The 16,908-nt window shown below is 47.0% G+C and overlaps 1 protein-coding gene across 1 annotated transcript in view; it reads left to right on the top strand.

The window, feature by feature from the left end:
* LOC140359125 (lactase/phlorizin hydrolase-like) overlaps positions 1–16,908 on the top strand; it is a gene marked incomplete at its 5' end in the record, with an annotated part of 103,329 nt that overhangs the window by 19,069 nt on the left and 67,352 nt on the right. The window contains one exon of the mRNA XM_072443993.1: positions 9,201–9,363. Within this exon, the coding sequence (XP_072300094.1) occupies positions 9,201–9,363 (163 nt within the window). The remainder of the gene's footprint in view (positions 1–9,200; positions 9,364–16,908) is intronic.

Raw genomic sequence — 16,908 nt, 5'->3', positions numbered from 1 at the left:
GTCCTGGTTTAGACCTGGTTTAGTAGTGGTTTAGTCCTGGTTTAGTCCTGGTTTAGACCTGGTTTAGTCCTGGTTTAGACCTGGTTTAGTCCTGGTTTAGTCCTGGTTTAGTCCTGGTTTAGTAGTGGTTTAGTCCTGGTTTAGTCCTGGTTTAGTCCTGGTTTAGACCTGGTTTAGTAGTGGTTTAGTCCTGGTTTAGACCTGGTTTAGTCCTGGTTTAGACCTGGTTTAGTCCTGGTTTAGACCTGGTTTAGTCCTGGTTTAGACCTGGTTTAGTAGTGGTTTAGTCCTGGTTTAGACCTGGTTTAGTCCTGGTTTAGACCTGGTTTAGTAGTGGTTTAGTCCTGGTTTAGTCCTGGTTTAGACCTGGTTTAGTCCTGGTTTAGACCTGATTTAGTCCTGGTTTAGTCCTGGTTTAGTCCTGGTTTAGTAGTGGTTTAGTCCTGGTTTAGTCCTGGTTTAGTCCTGGTTTAGACCTGGTTTAGTCCTGGTTTAGTCCTGGTTTAGTCCTGGTTTAGTCCTGGTTTAGTAGTGGTTTAGTCCTGGTTTAGTCCTGGTTTAGTCCTGGTTTAGTCCTGGTTTAGTCCTGGTTTAGTCCTGGTTTAGTAGTGGTTTAGACCTGGTTTCGTAGTGGTTTAGTCCTGGTTTAGACCTGGTTTAGTCCTGGTTTAGTCCTGGTTTAGTCCTGGTTTAGACCTGGTTTAGTAGTGGTTTAGTCCTGGTTTAGACCTGGTTTAGTCCTGGTTTAGACCTGGTTTAGTAGTGGTTTAGTCCTGGTTTAGACCTGGTTTAGTCCTGGTTTAGACCTGGTTTAGTAGTGGTTTAGTCCTGGTTTAGATCTGGTTTAGTCCTGGTTTAGTCCTGGTTTAGACCTGGTTTAGTCCTGGTTTAGTCCTGGTTTAGTCCTGGTTTAGTAGTGGTTTAGTCCTGGTTTAGTCCTGGTTTAGTCCTGGTTTAGACCTGGTTTAGTAGTGGTTTAGTCCTGGTTTAGTCCTGGTTTTGTCCTGGTTTAGACCTGGTTTAGTCCTGGTTTAGTCCTGGTTTAGTCCTGGTTTAGTAGTGGTTTAGTCCTGGTTTAGTCCTGGTTTAGTCCTGGTTTAGACCTGGTTTAGTAGTGGTTTAGTCCTGGTTTAGACCTGGTTTAGTCCTGGTTTAGACCTGGTTTAGTCCTGGTTTAGTCCTGGTTTAGACCTGGTTTAGTCCTGGTTTAGACCTGGTTTAGTAGTGGTTTAGTCCTGGTTTAGTCCTGGTTTAGACCTGGTTTAGTCCTGGTTTAGACCTGGTTTAGTCCTGGTTTAGTCCTGGTTTAGTCCTGGTTTAGTAGTGGTTTAGTCCTGGTTTAGACCTGGTTTAGTCCTGGTTTAGACCTGGTTTAGTCCTGGTTTAGACCTGGTTTAGTCCTGGTTTAGTCCTGGTTTAGTAGTGGTTTAGTCCTGGTTTAGACCTGGTTTAGTCCTGGTTTAGACCTGGTTTAGTCCTGGTTTAGACCTGGTTTAGTAGTGGTTTAGTCCTGGTTTAGACCTGGTTTAGTAGTGGTTTAGTCCTGGTTTAGTCCTGGTTTAGACCTGGTTTAGTCCTGGTTTAGACCTGGTTTAGTCCTGGTTTAGACCTGGTTTAGTCCTGGTTTAGACCTGGTTTAGTAGTGGTTTAGTCCTGGTTTAGTCCTGGTTTAGACCTGGTTTAGTCCTGGTTTAGACCTGGTTTAGTCCTGGTTTAGACCTGGTTTAGTCCTGGTTTAGACCTGGTTTAGTCCTGGTTTAGACCTGGTTTAGTCCTGGTTTAGATCTGGTTTAGTCCTGGTTTAGACCTGGTTTAGTCCTGGTTTAGTAGTGGTTTAGTCCTGGTTTAGTCCTGGTTTAGTCCTGGTTTAGTCCTGGTTTAGACCTGGTTTAGTAGTGGTTTAGTCCTGGTTTAGTCCTGGTTTAGTCCTGGTTTAGTCCTGGTTTAGACCTGGTTTAGTAGTGGTTTAGTCCTGGTTTAGACCTGGTTTAGTCCTGGTTTAGTCCTGGTTTAGACCTGGTTTAGTCCTGGTTTAGTCCTGGTTTAGTCCTGGTTTAGTAGTGGTTTAGTCCTGGTTTAGTCCTGGTTTAGTCCTGGTTTAGACCTGGTTTAGTAGTGGTTTAGTCCTGGTTTAGACCTGGTTTAGTCCTGGTTTAGACCTGGTTTAGTCCTGGTTTAGTCCTGGTTTAGACCTGGTTTAGTCCTGGTTTAGACCTGGTTTAGTCCTGGTTTAGTCCTGGTTTAGTCCTGGTTTAGTAGTGGTTTAGTCCTGGTTTAGTCCTGGTTTAGTCCTGGTTTAGACCTGGTTTAATAGTGGTTTAGTCCTTGTTTGGACCTGGTTTAGTCCTGGTTTAGACCTGGTTTAGTCCTGGTTTAGACCTGGTTTAGTAGTGGTTTAGTCCTGGTTTAGACCTGGTTTAGTCCTGGTTTAGACCTGGTTTAGTAGTGGTTTAGTCCTGGTTTAGTCCTGGTTTAGACCTGGTTTAGTCCTGGTTTAGACCTGATTTAGTCCTGGTTTAGTCCTGGTTTAGTCCTGGTTTAGTAGTGGTTTAGTCCTGGTTTAGTCCTGGTTTAGTCCTGGTTTAGACCTGGTTTAGTCCTGGTTTAGTCCTGGTTTAGTCCTGGTTTAGTCCTGGTTTAGTCCTGGTTTAGTCCTGGTTTAGTAGTGGTTTAGACCTGGTTTCGTAGTGGTTTAGTCCTGGTTTAGACCTGGTTTAGTCCTGGTTTAGTCCTGGTTTAGTCCTGGTTTAGACCTGGTTTAGTAGTGGTTTAGTCCTGGTTTAGACCTGGTTTAGTCCTGGTTTAGACCTGGTTTAGTAGTGGTTTAGTCCTGGTTTAGACCTGGTTTAGTCCTGGTTTAGACCTGGTTTAGTAGTGGTTTAGTCCTGGTTTAGATCTGGTTTAGTCCTGGTTTAGTCCTGGTTTAGACCTGGTTTAGTCCTGGTTTAGTCCTGGTTTAGTCCTGGTTTAGTAGTGGTTTAGTCCTGGTTTAGTCCTGGTTTAGTCCTGGTTTAGACCTGGTTTAGTAGTGGTTTAGTCCTGGTTTAGTCCTGGTTTAGTCCTGGTTTTGTCCTGGTTTAGACCTGGTTTAGTCCTGGTTTAGTCCTGGTTTAGTCCTGGTTTAGTAGTGGTTTAGTCCTGGTTTAGTCCTGGTTTAGTCCTGGTTTAGACCTGGTTTAGTAGTGGTTTAGTCCTGGTTTAGACCTGGTTTAGTCCTGGTTTAGACCTGGTTTAGTCCTGGTTTAGTCCTGGTTTAGACCTGGTTTAGTCCTGGTTTAGACCTGGTTTAGTAGTGGTTTAGTCCTGGTTTAGTCCTGGTTTAGACCTGGTTTAGTCCTGGTTTAGACCTGGTTTAGTCCTGGTTTAGTCCTGGTTTAGTCCTGGTTTAGTAGTGGTTTAGTCCTGGTTTAGACCTGGTTTAGTCCTGGTTTAGACCTGGTTTAGTCCTGGTTTAGACCTGGTTTAGTCCTGGTTTAGTCCTGGTTTAGTAGTGGTTTAGTCCTGGTTTAGACCTGGTTTAGTCCTGGTTTAGTCCTGGTTTAGACCTGGTTTAGTCCTGGTTTAGACCTGGTTTAGTCCTGGTTTAGACCTGGTTTAGTAGTGGTTTAGTCCTGGTTTAGACCTGGTTTAGTAGTGGTTTAGTCCTGGTTTAGTCCTGGTTTAGACCTGGTTTAGTCCTGGTTTAGACCTGGTTTAGTCCTGGTTTAGACCTGGTTTAGTCCTGGTTTAGACCTGGTTTAGTAGTGGTTTAGTCCTGGTTTAGACCTGGTTTAGTCCTGGTTTAGACCTGGTTTAGTCCTGGTTTAGACCTGGTTTAGTCCTGGTTTAGACCTGGTTTAGTAGTGGTTTAGTCCTGGTTTAGTCCTGGTTTAGACCTGGTTTAGTCCTGGTTTAGACCTGGTTTAGTCCTGGTTTAGACCTGGTTTAGTCCTGGTTTAGTCCTGGTTTAGACCTGGTTTAGTCCTGGTTTAGTCCTGGTTTAGTCCTGGTTTAGTTCTGGTTTAGACCTGGTTTAGTCCTGGTTTAGTCCTGGTTTGGTCCTGGTTTAGTCCTGGTTTAGACCTGGTTTAGTAGTGGTTTAGTCCTGGTTTAGACCTGGTTTAGTCCTGGTTTAGTCCTGGTTTAGTCCTGGTTTAGTAGTGGTTTAGTCCTGGTTTAGTCCTGGTTTAGTCCTGGTTTAGACCTGGTTTAGTCCTGGTTTAGTCCTGGTTAGTCCTGGTTTAGGTCCTGGTTTAGTAGTGGTTTAGTCCTGGTTTAGTTCTGGTTTAGTCCTGGTTTAGTCCTGGTTTAGTCCTGGTTTAGTAGTGGTTTAGACCTGGTTTAGTAGTGGTTTAGTCCTGGTTTAGACCTGGTTTAGTCCTGGTTTAGTCCTGGTTTAGTCCTGGTTTAGACCTGGTTTAGTAGTGGTTTAGTCCTGGTTTAGACCTGGTTTAGTCCTGGTTTAGACCTGGTTTAGTAGTGGTTTAGTCCTGGTTTAGATCTGGTTTAGTCCTGGTTTAGACCTGGTTTAGTCCTGGTTTAGACCTGGTTTAGTAGTGGTTTAGTCCTGGTTTAGACCTGGTTTAGTCCTGGTTTAGACCTGGTTTAGTAGTGGTTTAGTCCTGGTTTAGATCTGGTTTAGTCCTGGTTTAGTCCTGGTTTAGACCTGGTTTAGTCCTGGTTTAGTAGTGGTTTAGTCCTGGTTTAGTCCTGGTTTAGTCCTGGTTTAGACCTGGTTTAGTCCTGGTTTAGTCCTGGTTTAGTCCTGGTTTAGTAGTGGTTTAGTCCTGGTTTAGTCCTGGTTTAGTCCTGGTTTAGACCTGGTTTAGTAGTGGTTTAGTCCTGGTTTAGACCTGGTTTAGTCCTGGTTTAGACCTGGTTTAGTCCTGGTTTAGACCTGGTTTAGTCCTGGTTTAGACCTGGTTTAGTAGTGGTTTAGTCCTGGTTTAGTCCTGGTTTAGACCTGGTTTAGTCCTGGTTTAGACCTGGTTTAGTCCTGGTTTAGTCCTGGTTTAGTCCTGGTTTAGTAGTGGTTTAGTCCTGGTTTAGTCCTGGTTTAGTCCTGGTTTAGACCTGGTTTAGTAGTGGTTTAGTCCTGGTTTAGACCTGGTTTAGTCCTGGTTTAGACCTGGTTTAGTCCTGGTTTAGACCTGGTTTACTAGTGGTTTAGTCCTGGTTTAGACCTGGTTTAGTCCTGGTTTAGACCTGGTTTAGTAGTGGTTTAGTCCTGGTTTAGTCCTGGTTTAGACCTGGTTTAGTCCTGGTTTAGACCTGATTTAGTCCTGGTTTAGTCCTGGTTTAGTCCTGGTTTAGTAGTGGTTTAGTCCTGGTTTAGTCCTGGTTTAGTCCTGGTTTAGACCTGGTTTAGTCCTGGTTTAGTCCTGGTTTAGTCCTGGTTTAGTCCTGGTTTAGTAGTGGTTTAGTCCTGGTTTAGTCCTGGTTTAGTCCTGGTTTAGTCCTGGTTTAGTCCTGGTTTAGTAGTGGTTTAGACCTGGTTTCGTAGTGGTTTAGTCCTGGTTTAGACCTGGTTTAGTCCTGGTTTAGTCCTGGTTTAGTCCTGGTTTAGACCTGGTTTAGTAGTGGTTTAGTCCTGGTTTAGACCTGGTTTAGTCCTGGTTTAGACCTGGTTTAGTAGTGGTTTAGTCCTGGTTTAGACCTGGTTTAGTCCTGGTTTAGACCTGGTTTAGTAGTGGTTTAGTCCTGGTTTAGATCTGGTTTAGTCCTGGTTTAGTCCTGGTTTAGACCTGGTTTAGTCCTGGTTTAGTCCTGGTTTAGTCCTGGTTTAGTAGTGGTTTAGTCCTGGTTTAGTCCTGGTTTAGTCCTGGTTTAGACCTGGTTTAGTAGTGGTTTAGTCCTGGTTTAGTCCTGGTTTAGTCCTGGTTTTGTCCTGGTTTAGACCTGGTTTAGTCCTGGTTTAGTCCTGGTTTAGTCCTGGTTTAGTAGTGGTTTAGTCCTGGTTTAGTCCTGGTTTAGTCCTGGTTTAGACCTGGTTTAGTAGTGGTTTAGTCCTGGTTTAGACCTGGTTTAGTCCTGGTTTAGACCTGGTTTAGTAGTGGTTTAGTCCTGGTTTAGTCCTGGTTTAGACCTGGTTTAGTCCTGGTTTAGACCTGGTTTAGTCCTGGTTTAGTCCTGGTTTAGTCCTGGTTTAGTAGTGGTTTAGTCCTGGTTTAGACCTGGTTTAGTCCTGGTTTAGTCCTGGTTTAGTCCTGGTTTAGACCTGGTTTAGTCCTGGTTTAGACCTGGTTTAGTCCTGGTTTAGTCCTGGTTTAGTAGTGGTTTAGTCCTGGTTTAGACTTGGTTTAGTCCTGGTTTAGACCTGGTTTAGTCCTGGTTTAGACCTGGTTTAGTCCTGGTTTAGACCTGGTTTAGTCCTGGTTTAGACCTGGTTTAGTAGTGGTTTAGTCCTGGTTTAGACCTGGTTTAGTAGTGGTTTAGTCCTGGTTTAGTCCTGGTTTAGACCTGGTTTAGTCCTGGTTTAGACCTGGTTTAGTCCTGGTTTAGACCTGGTTTAGTAGTGGTTTAGTCCTGGTTTAGTCCTGGTTTAGACCTGGTTTAGTCCTGGTTTAGACCTGGTTTAGTCCTGGTTTAGACCTGGTTTAGTCCTGGTTTAGACCTGGTTTAGTAGTGGTTTAGTCCTGGTTTAGTCCTGGTTTAGACCTGGTTTAGTCCTGGTTTAGACCTGGTTTAGTCCTGGTTTAGATCTGGTTTAGTCCTGGTTTAGTCCTGGTTTAGACCTGGTTTAGTCCTGGTTTAGTAGTGGTTTAGTCCTGGTTTAGTCCTGGTTTAGTCCTGGTTTAGACCTGGTTTAGTAGTGGTTTAGTCCTGGTTTAGTCCTGGTTTAGTCCTGGTTTAGTCCTGGTTTAGACCTGGTTTAGTAGTGGTTTAGTCCTGGTTTAGACCTGGTTTAGTCCTGGTTTAGTCCTGGTTTAGACCTGGTTTAGTCCTGGTTTAGTCCTGGTTTAGTCCTGGTTTAGTAGTGGTTTAGTCCTGGTTTAGTCCTGGTTTAGTCCTGGTTTAGACCTGGTTTAGTAGTGGTTTAGTCCTGGTTTAGACCTGGTTTAGTCCTGGTTTAGACCTGGTTTAGTCCTGGTTTAGACCTGGTTTAGTCCTGGTTTAGTCCTGGTTTAGACCTGGTTTAGTCCTGGTTTAGTCCTGGTTTAGTCCTGGTTTAGTAGTGGTTTAGTCCTGGTTTAGTCCTGGTTTAGTCCTGGTTTAGACCTGGTTTAATAGTGGTTTAGTCCTTGTTTAGACCTGGTTTAGTCCTGGTTTAGACCTGGTTTAGTCCTGGTTTAGACCTGGTTTAGTCCTGGTTTAGACCTGGTTTAGTAGTGGTTTAGTCCTGGTTTAGACCTGGTTTAGTCCTGGTTTAGACCTGGTTTAGTAGTGGTTTAGTCCTGGTTTAGTCCTGGTTTAGACCTGGTTTAGTCCTGGTTTAGACCTGATTTAGTCCTGGTTTAGTCCTGGTTTAGTCCTGGTTTAGTAGTGGTTTAGTCCTGGTTTAGTCCTGGTTTAGTCCTGGTTTAGACCTGGTTTAGTCCTGGTTTAGTCCTGGTTTAGTCCTGGTTTAGTCCTGGTTTAGTAGTGGTTTAGTCCTGGTTTAGTCCTGGTTTAGTCCTGGTTTAGTCCTGGTTTAGTAGTGGTTTAGACCTGGTTTCGTAGTGGTTTAGTCCTGGTTTAGACCTGGTTTAGTCCTGGTTTAGTCCTGGTTTAGTCCTGGTTTAGACCTGGTTTAGTAGTGGTTTAGTCCTGGTTTAGACCTGGTTTAGTCCTGGTTTAGACCTGGTTTAGTAGTGGTTTAGTCCTGGTTTAGACCTGGTTTAGTCCTGGTTTAGACCTGGTTTAGTAGTGGTTTAGTCCTGGTTTAGATCTGGTTTAGTCCTGGTTTAGTCCTGGTTTAGACCTGGTTTAGTCCTGGTTTAGTCCTGGTTTAGTCCTGGTTTAGTAGTGGTTTAGTCCTGGTTTAGTCCTGGTTTAGTCCTGGTTTAGACCTGGTTTAGTAGTGGTTTAGTCCTGGTTTAGTCCTGGTTTTGTCCTGGTTTAGACCTGGTTTAGTCCTGGTTTAGTCCTGGTTTAGTCCTGGTTTAGTAGTGGTTTAGTCCTGGTTTAGTCCTGGTTTAGTCCTGGTTTAGACCTGGTTTAGTAGTGGTTTAGTCCTGGTTTAGACCTGGTTTAGTCCTGGTTTAGACCTGGTTTAGTCCTGGTTTAGTCCTGGTTTAGACCTGGTTTAGTCCTGGTTTAGACCTGGTTTAGTAGTGGTTTAGTCCTGGTTTAGTCCTGGTTTAGACCTGGTTTAGTCCTGGTTTAGACCTGGTTTAGTCCTGGTTTAGTCCTGGTTTAGTCCTGGTTTAGTAGTGGTTTAGTCCTGGTTTAGACCTGGTTTAGTCCTGGTTTAGACCTGGTTTAGTCCTGGTTTAGACCTGGTTTAGTCCTGGTTTAGACCTGGTTTAGTCCTGGTTTAGTCCTGGTTTAGTAGTGGTTTAGTCCTGGTTTAGACCTGGTTTAGTCCTGGTTTAGTCCTGGTTTAGACCTGGTTTAGACCTGGTTTAGTCCTGGTTTAGACCTGGTTTAGTCCTGGTTTAGACCTGGTTTAGTCCTGGTTTAGACCTGGTTTAGTAGTGGTTTAGTCCTGGTTTAGACCTGGTTTAGTAGTGGTTTAGTCCTGGTTTAGTCCTGGTTTAGACCTGGTTTAGTCCTGGTTTAGACCTGGTTTAGTCCTGGTTTAGACCTGGTTTAGTCCTGGTTTAGACCTGGTTTAGTAGTGGTTTAGTCCTGGTTTAGACCTGGTTTAGTAGTGGTTTAGTCCTGGTTTAGTCCTGGTTTAGACCTGGTTTAGTCCTGGTTTAGACCTGGTTTAGTCCTGGTTTAGACCTGGTTTAGTAGTGGTTTAGTCCTGGTTTAGTCCTGGTTTAGTCCTGGTTTAGACCTGGTTTAGTCCTGGTTTAGACCTGGTTTAGTCCTGGTTTAGACCTGGTTTAGTCCTGGTTTAGACCTGGTTTAGACCTGGTTTAGACCTGGTTTAGTCCTGGTTTAGACCTGGTTTAGTCCTGGTTTAGACCTGGTTTAGACCTGGTTTAGTCCTGGTTTAGACCTGGTTTAGTCCTGGTTTAGACCTGGTTTAGTCCTGGTTTAGTTGCGCTAATGTTTCCCTCTCGTTGCAGTGACGACTACAGTTGGTCCAGTGGCGACTACAGTTCCCGGTCAGACTGTGGCGCCCCCTACAGCTCAACTGAGTTTCCTGGGGATGAGTCTGAGCAAAGAAGAGGCTGAAGTCGGGCTCAACACGACCTTTGCCCTCGTGGTGGTCATGGGCGTCGCCGCCCTGGTGGGGGGCGTGGGCTTCTTCATGGCCCGACGCAGAGGAAAGGAACCTCAGAGCTCCCTCTAGTGGATCGGGCAGTTTCCTCCAAGAGCGACAGTGACATAGAGAAGCAGATGAAACTACAACAGATTTAAATGATAGAAAATTCAATTAAAACAGATTAAACTGAAGCAGATTAAACTAAAACAGATTAAACTAAAGCAGATTAAACTAAAGCAGATTAAACTAAAGCAGATTAAACTAAAACAGATTAAACTAAAGCAGATTAAACTAAAACAGATTAAACTAAAGCAGATTAAACTAAAACAGATTAAACTAAAACAGATTAAACTAAAACAGATTAAACTAAAGCAGATTAAACTAAAACAGATTAAACTAAAGCAGATTAAACTAAAGCAGATTAAACTAAAGCAGATTAAACTAAAGCAGATTAAACTAAAGCAGATTAAACTAAAACAGATTAAACTAAAGCAGATTAAACTAAAACAGATTAAACTAAAGCAGATTAAACTAAAGCAGATTAAACTAAAGCAGATTAAACTAAAACAGATTAAACTAAAGCAGATTAAACTAAAGCAGATTAAACTAATCCGAGTCGTTTGTTGAATATGAAGCCGTGTTACGATCGTTGTGTGAGTTATATATATCTTTCAATTTGCAGATAAAATAATTTTCTATTTAGATTTATTTTTCGACACTTGATTCAATTAGAAGTATTTCATTTTATGTCTGAAATTGTCACGATTATATTTGTATAGTTTTTATATTATATTATAACGATTATTGATTAATCATCAATCATGCTGCGTGTTAGCGTTAGCGTTAGCGTTAGCTTTAGCGTTAGCGTTAGCTTTAGCTTTAGCGTTAGCGTTAGCTTTAGCGTTAGCGTTAGCTTTAGCGTTAGCGTTAGCGTTAGCTTTAGCGTTAGCTTTAGCGTTAGCGTTAGCGTTAGCGTTAGCTTTAGCGTTAGCGTTAGCTTTAGCGTTAGCTTTAGCGTTAGCGTTAGCGTTAGCTTTAGCGTTAGCGTTAGCGTTAGCTTTAGCGTTAGCTTTAGCGTTAGCGTTAGCGTTAGCGTTAGCTTTAGCGTTAGCGTGACAGGGATTTTCATCATTGGAAAAGTCCGTTGAAGATGGTGAGAATGTTCTGTGTCAGTTTGTCACTGGTTGAAGTGAAACACGTTTCCTTCTGGAGAGACATAATCACAAAGTCATTCATCGTGACACTTGGATCTTGTGTTTGTAATAAACAGGTTTAAACACACTACCTCTGGAACATGTAGTGTGTGTGTTTGTCGTCAGAGGCTGTTCTGAACATCATGTGGTTGTAAATAATGTGTCATGTTTGTTTTTATGAAACATAAATCACTCAAAAAAAGCTGTGTCTGAAATTCATCTTCAATGATCCAAATCCAAAAGTTTAAAAGTCTCATTTATCGTGACTCTTGGACGTTGATGTTCAGTCTCGAGAGTTTTAAATCACATTCCAGGTTTCTTGTCTTTCTAGAGACAGTTTTATTCCATCATCGAACAGAGTCTGGATCAGAGAGAAAACTGGGCCAAACATTCATGATTCTCATTTCAATCCTTTGGAGAACCACAGCTAAAAGGGATTCGGTTTGTCCTATTTATAACCATTTTAACCTTCAGAGGGACAATGGTGTCCAGAACATTTAAAACTGTAACGGAATTCAACAAATCATTTACATTAGAACATGAGACATTTTCAAAGTTTATCATTTCCATAAACAGACAAGTCCGAGACACAGAAATGATCAGACAGAACAACATCGACCACATTTAAGTTTGAAATAATAACCCCCTTTTGTAATTAGGAGATCTAGAGTGTGGCCTCTGCTGTGGGTGGGGCCACTGCTGTGGGTGGGGCCACTGCTGTGGGTGGGGCCACTCTGCTGTGGCTGGGGCCACTCTGCTGTGGGTGGGGCCACTGCTGTGGGTGGGGCCACTCTGCTGTGGCTGGGGCCACTCTGCTGTGGCTGGGGCCACTCTGCTGTGGGTGGGGCCACTCTGCTGTGGGTGGGGCCTCTCTGCTGTGGGTGGGGCCACTGCTGTGGGTGGGGCCACTCTGCTGTGGCTGGGGCCACTCTGCTGTGGGTGGGGCCACTCTGCTGTGGGTGGGGCCTCTCTGCTGTGGGTGGGGCCACTCTGCTGTGGGTGGGGCCACTCTGCTGTGGGTGGGGCCACTCTGCTGTGGGTGGGGCCACTATGCTGTGGGTGGGGCCACTCTGCTGTGGGTGGGGCCCCTCACATGCTGAGTAAGAGAGCCTCAAGCTCTTTAGCGTTTCTGTCACAGACATGATCCACATGAACATTGAAATCACCTGTAATGACCAAAGCATCAGAGCCTGTGCCACTGAAACGTCTCAGTAAAATCATCAGTGAAACGTGGTCAGTGCTGGAGAGGTTCGTGTGAGACAATGAAGAGAATGAGACTCCATTTTAAAAGAGACGTATTCACATGCAGTGGTGGGTCGTCAGGACCAGCAAGGCCTTCTCTGCTGGTCTAAACATAATCAGAATATCATTTTAAAATATAAATATATTGTTCCACAAATATTTATGAAATGATTCCCCAGAGTAACTCTTATTTCTTACATTTCATAACTTTCCTCTTGTTGCTTCTGCCCCAGGGTCAGATTTGGAGTCTGGTCTTTATGTTAGATCTTTATCCAATCATGTTTTTTGTCCAGTCATGTTTCAGTTAAAAACATAAAATCATAAGAAGAAATAAAATGATGAATTTAGAGTGATTTGTGACATAAGGATGTGACATTTATCACAGCAGGTTTCAGACCAGTGTCAGTGACTGGACTTTATCTTTTCACTTATGAATCACATTTCTCAGATTGAGCCTGACTCGCATTTTGTTTTCACATCTGTGTGATGATGTGACACAGAGGTAACACTAGGGGGCGCTGTTATCACAGTGTGTTGGTTGGATTTAAATATGACTATAAGTCCCAGCAACGCCCAGTGCATCCTATTTATGGGAGATACCAGGTGAAAGGTGAGGGGGGAGATACCAGGTGAAAGGTGAGGGGGGAGATACCAGGTGAAAGGTGAGGGGGAGATACCAGGTGAAAGGTGAGGGGGGAGATACCAGGTGAAAGGTGAGGGGGAGATACCAGGTGAAAGGTGAGGGGGAGATACCAGGTGAAAGGTGAGAGGGGAGATACCAGGTGAAAGGTGAGGGGGAGAAACCAGGTGAAAGGTGAGGGGGAGGTACCAGGTGAAAGGTGAGGGGGAGGTACCAGGTGAAAGGTGAGGGGGGAGATACCAGGTGAAAGGTGAGGGGGAGAAACCAGGTGAAAGGTGAGGGGGAGGTACCAGGTGAAAGGTGAGGGGGAGGTACCAGGTGAAAGATGAGGGGGAGATACCAAGTGAAAGGTGAAGGGGGAGATACCAGGTGAAAGGTGAGGGGGGAGATACCAGGTGAAAGGTGAGGGGGAGATACCAGGTGAAAGGTGAGGGGGAGATACCAGGTGAAAGGTGATGGGGGATGTACCAGGTGAAAGGTGAGGGGGAGATACCAGGTGAAAGGTGATGGGGGATGTACCAGGTGAAAGGTGAGGGGGAGATACCAGGTGAAAGGTGAGGGGGAGATACCAGGTGAAAGGTGAGGGGGAGATACCATGTGAAAGGTGAGGGGGAGATACCAGGTGAAAGGTGATGGGGGGAGATACCAGGTGAAAGGTGAGGGGGGAGATACCAGGTGAAAGGTGAGGGGGGAGATACCAGGTGAAAGGTGAGGGGGGAGATACCAGGTGAAAGGTGAGGGGGAGATACCAGGTGAAAGGTGAGGGGGAGATACCAGGTGAAAGGTGAGAGGGGAGATACCAGGTGAAAGGTGAGGGGGAGAAACCAGGTGAAAGGTGAGGGGGAGGTACCAGGTGAAAGGTGAGGGGGAGGTACCAGGTGAAAGGTGAGGGGGGAGATACCAGGTGAAAGGTGAGGGGGGAGATACCAGGTGAAAGGTGAGGGGGAGATACCAGGTGAAAGGTGAGGGGGGAGATACCAGGTGAAAGGTGAGGGGGAGATACCAGGTGAAAGGTGAGGGGGAGATACCAGGTGAAAGGTGAGAGGGGAGATACCAGGTGAAAGGTGAGGGGGAGAAACCAGGTGAAAGGTGAGGGGGAGGTACCAGGTGAAAGGTGAGGGGGAGGTACCAGGTGAAAGGTGAGGGGGGAGATACCAGGTGAAAGGTGAGGGGGAGAAACCAGGTGAAAGGTGAGGGGGAGGTACCAGGTGAAAGGTGAGGGGGAGGTACCAGGTGAAAGATGAGGGGGAGATACCAAGTGAAAGGTGAAGGGGGAGATACCAGGTGAAAGGTGAGGGGGGAGATACCAGGTGAAAGGTGAGGGGGAGATACCAGGTGAAAGGTGAGGGGGAGATACCAGGTGAAAGGTGATGGGGGATGTACCAGGTGAAAGGTGAGGGGGAGATACCAGGTGAAAGGTGATGGGGGATGTACCAGGTGAAAGGTGAGGGGGAGATACCAGGTGAAAGGTGAGGGGGAGATACCAGGTGAAAGGTGAGGGGGAGATACCATGTGAAAGGTGAGGGGGAGATACCAGGTGAAAGGTGATGGGGGGAGATACCAGGTGAAAGGTGAGGGGGGAGATACCAGGTGAAAGGTGAGGGGGGAGATACCAGGTGAAAGGTGAGGGGGGAGATACCAGGTGAAAGGTGAGGGGGAGATACCAGGTGAAAGGTGAGGGGGAGATACCAGGTGAAAGGTGAGAGGGGAGATACCAGGTGAAAGGTGAGGGGGAGAAACCAGGTGAAAGGTGAGGGGGAGGTACCAGGTGAAAGGTGAGGGGGAGGTACCAGGTGAAAGGTGAGGGGGGAGATACCAGGTGAAAGGTGAGGGGGAGAAACCAGGTGAAAGGTGAGGGGGAGGTACCAGGTGAAAGGTGAGGGGGAGGTACCAGGTGAAAGATGAGGGGGAGATACCAAGTGAAAGGTGAAGGGGGAGATACCAGGTGAAAGGTGAGGGGGGAGATACCAGGTGAAAGGTGAGGGGGAGATACCAGGTGAAAGGTGAGGGGGAGATACCAGGTGAAAGGTGATGGGGGATGTACCAGGTGAAAGGTGAGGGGGAGATACCAGGTGAAAGGTGATGGGGGATGTACCAGGTGAAAGGTGAGGGGGAGATACCAGGTGAAAGGTGAGGGGGAGATACCAGGTGAAAGGTGAGGGGGAGATACCAGGTGAAAGGTGAGGGGGAGATACCAGGTGAAAGGTGATGGGGGGAGATACCAGGTGAAAGGTGAGGGGGGAGATACCAGGTGAAAGGTGAGGGGGAGATACCAGGTGAAATGTGAGGGGGAGATACCAGGTGAAAGGTGATGGGGGATGTACCAGGTGAAAGGTGAGGGGGAGATACCAGGTGAAAGGTGAGGGGGGAGTTACCAGGTGAAAGGTGAGGGGGAGATACCAGGTGAAAGGTGAGGGGGGAGATACCAGGTGAAAGGTGAGGGGTAGAAGCCAGGTGAAAGGTGAGGGGGGAGATACCAGGTGAAAGGTGAGGGGGAGATACCAGGTGAAAGGTGAGGGGGAGATACCAGGTGAAAGGTGAGGGGGAGATACCAGGTGAAAGGTGAGGGGGGATGTACCAGGTGAAAGGTGAGGGGGGAGATACTAGGTGAAAGGTGAGGGGGAAGTACCAGGTGAAAGGTGAGGGGGAGATACCAGGTGAAAGGTGAGGGGGGATGTACCGGGTGAAAGGTGAGGGGGAGGTACCAGGTGAAAGATGAGGGGGAGGTACCAGGTGAAAGGTGAGGGGGAGGTACCAGGTGAAAGATGAGGGGGGAGATACCAGGTGAAAGGTGAGGGGGAGATACCAGGTGAAAGGTGAGGGGGAGATACCAGGTGAAAGGTGATGGGGGATGTACCAGGTGAAAGGTGAGGGGGAGATACCAGGTGAAAGGTGATGGGGGATGTACCAGGTGAAAGGTGAGGGGGAGATACCAGGTGAAAGGTGAGGGGGAGATACCAGGTGAAAGGTGAGGGGGAGAAACCAGGTGAAAGGTGAGGGGGAGGTACCAGGAGAAAGGTGAGGGGGAGGTACCAGGTGAAAGATGAGGGGGAGATACCAAGTGAAAGGTGAAGGGGGAGATACCAGGTGAAAGGTGAGGGGGGAGATACCAGGTGAAAGGTGAGGGGGAGATACCAGGTGAAAGGTGAGGGGGAGATACCAGGTGAAAGGTGAGGGGGAGATACCAGGTGAAAGGTGATGGGGGGAGATACCAGGTGAAAGGTGAGGGGGGAGATACCAGGTGAAAGGTGAGGGGGAGATACCAGGTGAAATGTGAGGGGGAGATACCAGGTGAAAGGTGATGGGGGATGTACCAGGTGAAAGGTGAGGGGGAGATACCAGGTGAAAGGTGAGGGGGGAGTTACCAGGTGAAAGGTGAGGGGGAGATACCAGGTGAAAGGTGAGGGGGGAGATACCAGGTGAAAGGTGAGGGGTAGAAGCCAGGTGAAAGGTGAGGGGGGAGATACCAGGTGAAAGGTGAGGGGGAGATACCAGGTGAAAGGTGAGGGGGAGATACCAGGTGAAAGGTGAGGGGGAGAAACCAGGTGAAAGGTGAGGGGGAGGTACCAGGTGAAAGGTGAGGGGGAGGTACCAGGTGAAAGGTGAGGGGGGAGATACCAGGTGAAAGGTGAGGGGGAGAAACCAGGTGAAAGGTGAGGGGGAGGTACCAGGTGAAAGGTGAGGGGGAGGTACCAGGTGAAAGATGAGGGGGAGATACCAAGTGAAAGGTGAAGGGGGAGATACCAGGTGAAAGGTGAGGGGGGAGATACCAGGTGAAAGGTGAGGGGGAGATACCAGGTGAAAGGTGAGGGGGAGATACCAGGTGAAAGGTGATGGGGGATGTACCAGGTGAAAGGTGAGGGGGAGATACCAGGTGAAAGGTGATGGGGGATGTACCAGGTGAAAGGTGAGGGGGAGATACCAGGTGAAAGGTGAGGGGGAGATACCAGGTGAAAGGTGAGGGGGAGATACCAGGTGAAAGGTGATGGGGGGAGATACCAGGTGAAAGGTGAGGGGGGAGATACCAGGTGAAAGGTGAGGGGGAGATACCAGGTGAAATGTGAGGGGGAGATACCAGGTGAAAGGTGATGGGGGATGTACCAGGTGAAAGGTGAGGGGGAGATACCAGGTGAAAGGTGAGGGGGGAGTTACCAGGTGAAAGGTGAGGGGGAGATACCAGGTGAAAGGTGAGGGGGGAGATACCAGGTGAAAGGTGAGGGGGAGATACCAGGTGAAAGGTGATGGGGGGAGATACCAGGTGAAAGGTGAGGGGGGAGATACCAGGTGAAAGGTGAGGGGGAGATACCAGGTGAAATGTGAGGGGGAGATACCAGGTGAAAGGTGATGGGGGATGTACCAGGTGAAAGGTGAGGGGGAGATACCAGGTGAAAGGTGAGGGGGGAGTTACCAGGTGAAAGGTGAGGGGGAGATACCAGGTGAAAGGTGAGGGGGGAGATACCAGGTGAAAGGTGAGGGGTAGAAGCCAGGTGAAAGGTGAGGGGGGAGATACCAGGTGAAAGGTGAGGGGGAGATACCAGGTGAAAGGTGAGGGGGAG

Source organism: Eucyclogobius newberryi, unplaced genomic scaffold (assembly GCF_026437365.1).
Source record: "Eucyclogobius newberryi isolate DKJ021-1_F unplaced genomic scaffold, fEucNew1.0.hap1 SCAF_14, whole genome shotgun sequence".
In the NCBI taxonomy this organism is placed as follows: Eukaryota; Metazoa; Chordata; class Actinopteri; order Gobiiformes; family Gobiidae; genus Eucyclogobius; species Eucyclogobius newberryi.
Note: the sequence above shows the minus strand (reverse complement) of the source record. Positions and strands in the feature narration are given on the sequence as shown.